This window comes from Suricata suricatta, chromosome 1 (assembly GCF_006229205.1).
Source record: "Suricata suricatta isolate VVHF042 chromosome 1, meerkat_22Aug2017_6uvM2_HiC, whole genome shotgun sequence".
Classification (NCBI taxonomy): domain Eukaryota; kingdom Metazoa; phylum Chordata; class Mammalia; order Carnivora; family Herpestidae; genus Suricata; species Suricata suricatta.
The window spans coordinates 192738323-192744212 of NC_043700.1; the positions used below are offsets into that span (position 1 = coordinate 192738323).

The following is a 5890-nucleotide window of genomic DNA, read 5'->3' on the forward strand; positions in this document are numbered from 1 at the left end:
GGGGTTGGCTGCGCTCCGACGGGCCGCCGCGCCGAGGCCTGTGCAGGCCGCGAAGCCGCCGAACACCAGCCCCGCCGGGTCCTGGCTGGCCGCCCCCGCTCCGTGAAGCCTGGCTTACCTGGAGCCGGTCTGGTCCGGCAGTAGCCAGTCTGCGGTCCAGCGAGGAAGCACCCCCGGAAACCACGGAGGAGAAACCCTCCAGCAAGACGCCGCCGCCGCAACAGCGATCCACTTCCGCCCTGGAGGCCTCGGCTCCACCCCCCGTGCGTTGCCATTGGTCGTCGCCCCTTCTACTCCCGTGGTCTCCCGGTGCAGGAGGGATGTTTTCAATTCTATTGGATAAGAAAACCATCTATTACCGCTTTGAAAAGGGCTTCCTTCCGGCTCCGCCCGCGCCCGCGAGCTCAAGCTCCCGCCTTCCCGCGAGAGATGCGGTCTGCGCCCCTCGATGCACGAGGCCTCTCGGGAGTTGTGGTTTGCAGAGTGGCGGCCGATTCTCGGCTTTCTGATACCTGCCGGATGAGGCCCGCCGACGCCTCCGGGCCTCAGTTCTCTCCCCTGTCAACGCTCCCGGGCTCTCCACTGTTGGCCAGAACCCGGGCCTGGATCTGCAGGAGCTCCAGGGAGCGACCCGACGTGCGAGGCCCTGGCCGGAGTCTGGTCCCAGTGATCCCGGACTGTTTCCCCGGCTGGCGGGGAAAACTGGAGGGAAGCACAGCCTGGCCCATTTGCGGGAACCCGGAGAAATCACTCAACCAGGACGACTGGGAGGACTCCCTGAAGGAAGCCACCTCGGAGCTGGGAACTGAAAGGACTAGAGAAGGGAGGAGAGAGTTCTCAGAAGAGGGATCCTGAGTGGGGAGAGAGGCTGGCTTGTCCGGGAGACTGCAGGCTGCCCGTGGTGCGAGGAGCAAGGGTGCGCAGTGGTGGCGGGTGGGAGGCAAGAATCAGACTGGGGAGGGCCCAGAAACCAGGTTGAGTCTGAATTCTCCCTAGGTCAGTGGGTGAGGGAAAGTAAGGACTGAACCCCGGGGGAGCACTCTGGCCCAGATCCAGTTCTGGGGAAGGGACCACGGCCCAGCCAGAGGCCTGGAGCACCCTGGGGCATCTGGTGCAACTCCAGGGGTTAAGGGTGTAGGCTCTGGGCCCTTATTGCCCGAGTTTGAATCCTAGCTCCGTTGTTCAAGCACGTCTCAGTAGTCCCCTCGCCTGTTATGTGGGGATAGTCACTCCCTCGCTCTGGAGGGGGACAGTTTGAGGGCTCCACAGGGACCAGCACGGGTGCATACCAGGCCCTGAGAGGGGGCTGCAGGTCACAAACCAGAGAGAAAAGCAGGCGGTGGGTTCCTTGAGTTCGGCTTCCAGAACTGCCCTTGGACATGGATTTGCCAATATAAAGCCCAGCTTGTCCCCCCTATTCTGAGAGTACCCAGATCAGGTCGTGGCCATCATGGGTGGTCCCTGGAAGTGCTCAGGCAATGAGGACATGGCTCCAAAAGCCTGGGATGGACAGTTTATGAGGAGGGGTCTTCAACCCAGAAGACTGAGTCATGTATGGAAATGACTAACCAGATCAAACCCAGAACGTTAATGGTTTTGTATGGAGTTTAGGAGCAATCTCTGTGTTTGATACTTACGTCATTGTAAAGGAATTTGGTATGGCAGCGTCTCCAATAAATCTGGTTGTGTGTGAAACATGCTGAGTTTGAAACACTGATTTTGAGGGGTGCCTGGGTGGCTCAGTCGGTAGAGCCTCTGACTTAGAGGCTCAGGTCATGATCTCATGGTTGGTGGGTTCAAGCCCCATGTCAGACTCTGCTGACAGCTCAGAGCCTGGAGCCTGCTTAGGAGTCTGTCTCCCTCTTTAAAAAAAAAAAAAGAAAGAAACACTGATTTTGATAGTGATTTTAAGTTGGAAGGTATAAGACTTTGTGATCATAGTCGGAATATTAAAGACAATTTAGAAATTGAAGACAAATTAGACCTTTAATGTATCTTTAGGAGTTTTTACACTTTTTAAATGTTTTGATTATTTTTGAGAGGGAGAGAGCCCCCCTGCGTGAGCAGGGGAGGGGCAGCAAAAGAGGGGGACAGAGGATCCAAAGCAGACTCTGTACTGTCAGCACAGAGCTGATGTGGAACTCAAACTACAAACCGTGGCGTCGTGACCTGAGCTGAAGATGGACTCTTAACCGACTGAGTCACGCAGGCGCCCCAGAATTTTTAAATGCTTGATAAGCCAGACCATGGAAATGCTAAAAAAAAAAAAAAAAAAAAAAAGTAGATTCTGCACATTTAAATGCAATTTAAAATGCTAAAGCAGGGGCGCCTGGAGGGCTCAGTCGGTTAAGTGTCCGGCTTCGGCTCAGGTCATGATCTCATGGTTCGTGGGTTTAGGCCCCGCATCCGGCTCTGTGCTGACAGCTCAGATCCTGGAGCCTGCTTCTCATTCTGTATCTCCCTCTCTCTCTGACCCTCCCCTACTTGAGCTATCTCTGTCTCTCAAAAATAAATTTAAAAAATAAATTAAATTTTAAGTGCTAAAGAAGATTTCAGCCTGTGAATGGAACCAACCATTACCAACCAATCAAAATGATAATTATAGATAAGATAGTAATTTGAGTTTCACAGCCTGAAGAATAGCTAGGGTTTTCTGTTTGTAACTTTAATACATCAGGTAGTGTGATGTTGGAGGCATCTGGCTGGCTCAGTCGGTAGAACATGTGACTATTGATCTCAGGGTCATGAGTTCGAACCCCACGTTGATTGTGGCCCCTACTTTGAAAAAATTAAAAAAATAAAACGTTGGGGTGCCAGGGTAACTCAGTTGGTTAAACATCTTGACTCTTTTAAATTTTTATTATTTTATACTTTAGAGAGAGAGGGTACAAGCAGGAGAGAGGGGCAGAGGGAAAGAGCAAGAATCTTAAACAGATGCTCAGTGTGGAGCCTGACATGGAACTTGATCCCATTACCCTGGGACTATGACCCAAGCAGAAATCAGGAGTTAGACACTTAACTGACAGAACCATCAAGGCACCCCAAGGGTCTGACTCTTGATCTCAGCTCAGGTCTTGATCTCAGGGTCGTGAGTTCAAGTCCTGCATTCTGCTCCATACTGGGTGCAGAGCCTACTTTAAAAAAATCAAAATAAGGGGGCGCCTGGGTGGCTTGGTCAGCTAAGCACCTGACTTCGGCTCAAGTCATGATCTCACAGTTCATGGGCATCACCCCAGAACCCGAATCCCCATGGATGAGGTCTGAGAATCCAGTTAACTATCTCCAAAGAACCCCTTGTCCAAGAAGTTCACGTTCTGTCAGTGAGGGTCTGCTGGCCGGACGTATGCAGAAAATACCCCGAAGCAGAATGTCAGTTCCCTGGGTGGTCAGGAGTGCTTTCTCAGCATCGGCTGGACCTGCCTTTTCCTGGCAGGCCCTCTTTCCAGGGGCAGTTTCGGGCTCTCTCTAAGGGCTCACGCAGGTGGGGGAGGCCTTGGTAAGTGAAGGCCACCAGCTCCAGAGGGCCTGCCAGTCAGCTGTTGCTTCTGAACAAACCTCGAAGCTCAGGGCTTTGAACAAATAGGCATTTATTGTTGCTAAGGAAGCTACAGGGGAGTGAGGCCGAGGGGAGCATTCTGGGTCCGGTCAGCCACACCTGTTGGGGTCTGCTGGTTGGCTGGCTTGGAGGATGGGTGGGGATGGCCTCTGCTGGGACAACGGGCTGTTCTCACACAGTGTCTCATCCCAGCAGGCCCAGCAGCAGGCCCAGCAGGCTCACGGCTCACGTTGGGGCTGGGCAGGCTTCCAAGAGAACAGGAGGGAGGTCGGAGGCCCCCGGAGGCCGAGCCTCAAAGCTGGCACACAACCACTTTGTGCTGCACCCTATTGGCCAAAGTGAGTCAGCCCAGACTCAGGTGCTGAGGGAAACAGAGTGCCTCTCGATGGGAGGTCACAAGGCAAGGAACCTGGGGACTGGAGACATTTTGCCAGCAATCCATGACACGAGGCCTGCCCTCAGGCCACAGCCTCAGAGGATGGCTCAAGGCCTGTCCCACCCGGGTTTCTGTGGGTTTCTATGGACTAAAGTCCCGTGCACTCTCAAGGCAGCTCTGAGCTGCCTTCCTGCGCAAAAGGTCAGGTAGGGGCCTTGTGTGGACCGCCAACCAGCCTCGCTGCCAAGAGCATCTCAGACCTGTTGGGCTAGCGTCTCTTCCCTGTGCTCCGGCAGCCTATCTGGCATTCTCCCCTCCTGCCACAGCACTTGCTCTGGCTCCGTACGGACCTTCCGCCGCTATGGGATCTGGCTCCGCAGAGCCTGATCAGTTCAGGCCAGGGCGACAGGAGCAGATGTTCGCCCAAGGCTTCAAGGAGAGAGAACCCTCCTGAGCTGGCCACCAGGGAGACATGGCCCTTCTTCCTTTGGATGCCGCGCGGCTGGAACCGCTCCCAGCCTGGAGACAGAACTCCTGCATCAGGCACGTCCTGAAGCCCACCCCACCTGCACATTGTAGTGATTCAGCCTTTGAAACTCTCGGGGCTCCTGAGGGACTCTCTGGACAGGCTGTCATCAATGCAGAAATGGGGTGGGATCATACAAAACACAGGATAGAAGAAATGTCGTATTTCTCTCTTTAAATAAAATTTAATCTGCCTCTCAGCTTTTTTGACAGGGAGGTGGGAAATTTCTCTTTTTACCAGCATGGGAAAGAAAGTCCTGGGGTTCTGACACTTCAGAATATTCGGGGAGAACTCTGGTGTCTGTTCTCGTCACTTGAAGATGCCCATCCTCCTGGTCTGAATGTGAGCTGGAGGCCAGGAGGATGTTGGGTTTGGGGGGCACCTCCCTCCTGGACATCTGTCTACCTGGCTGTTTCCAGCCCCTTCCTGATCGCCTCCCACCCACGGACTTGCCAATCCTCTGTCCTTCCTGGGAGCTGCAGCACATTGTGCTTTATTCATGATTCTGCATTTCACCAGCAGGCTGTCACTCAGCCAGCCTGTCCTCAAGGCCATGCCCTCTCCAGCCTGGCACTGGATCTAGAGGAACCCAAGAGAATGAATGTGTCCCGGTGTGGGCGGGTCCAGGGCTCTGATCACGTCCCTTGGTGATGCTGGAGAAGGCTGGGTGGTGCTAAGTCATGCAGGCTTAGCTGTGGGTCAAGACTTCTGGGCCTGGTCACTTGACCTCTTTGAGCCCTGCTGGCCTCATCAGCAGAATGGGGGTAGGGGATAGTTCCTGCATCCCCGCGGGCCCCTCCCCCCTACTGCCGCAGGGAGGTTTGCTTGAGACAAATAAGGAGACAGGCCATTTCCCAGTGGCTCAAGCATTCCGGCCACGTCTTCAACCAGATGCACACGTGCAAGCACACCAGTTAAGCCGCTGGACTCCAGGGGGAGAGTGCGCATTCCAAGTTCTCCCGTGCGGTGGTGGCTCTGGGAGCTCCGCAACGAGGAGGGCATGGGTAATGCCTTGCGCTGGGCCCCAGGGAAGGGTAGCACCTAAGGCAAGGGTGGTGAGATTTAGCACAGAAAATACAGGACACCCAGATAAATTTGAATTGCAGATAAAGAATGGATACTTTTTTTGTGTGTGTTTGTCCTACGCAGTAACTGGGTGTCTTGCATCTTATCTAGCAACCGTGATCTGGGGCAGGTGGACTGCCGGGCAAGCTAGGGCGTGGAGCAGGGAGAAGGGGTGGAGGGGGCGCGCGGCGCAGGAAGAAGAGGCGCACTCTGCCGGCTGCACGCTTTATTCGGGCGGGTTTCCAGGGGCTTCCGGGGCCGCGCCTGCCCCGGGCTCAGGCGGCCTCCAGGCGGCGCGCGTGCCCGGCGGCCGAGCTGCTCTTCTGCAGCGCCTGCAGCCGGCGCTCCCGGCTCCGCTCCAGCTCCA

At 55.2% G+C, this 5890-nt stretch overlaps 2 protein-coding genes across 2 annotated transcripts in view; both read right to left on the minus strand.

The window, feature by feature from the left end:
• Positions 1-250, minus strand: part of RNF4 (ring finger protein 4) — a 29237-nt gene extending 28987 nt beyond the window's left edge. Inside the window, exon 1 of the mRNA XM_029949461.1 lies at positions 119-250. The gene's annotated coding sequence lies outside the window, so the exon portion shown is untranslated. The remainder of the gene's footprint in view (positions 1-118) is intronic.
• A 5484-nt stretch (positions 251-5734) lies between these two features.
• Positions 5735-5890, minus strand: part of CFAP99 (cilia and flagella associated protein 99) — a 38882-nt gene continuing 38726 nt past the window's right edge. The window contains exon 16 of the mRNA XM_029949491.1: positions 5735-5885. Within this exon, the coding sequence (XP_029805351.1) occupies positions 5799-5885 (87 nt within the window). The 3' untranslated portion in view covers positions 5735-5798. The remainder of the gene's footprint in view (positions 5886-5890) is intronic.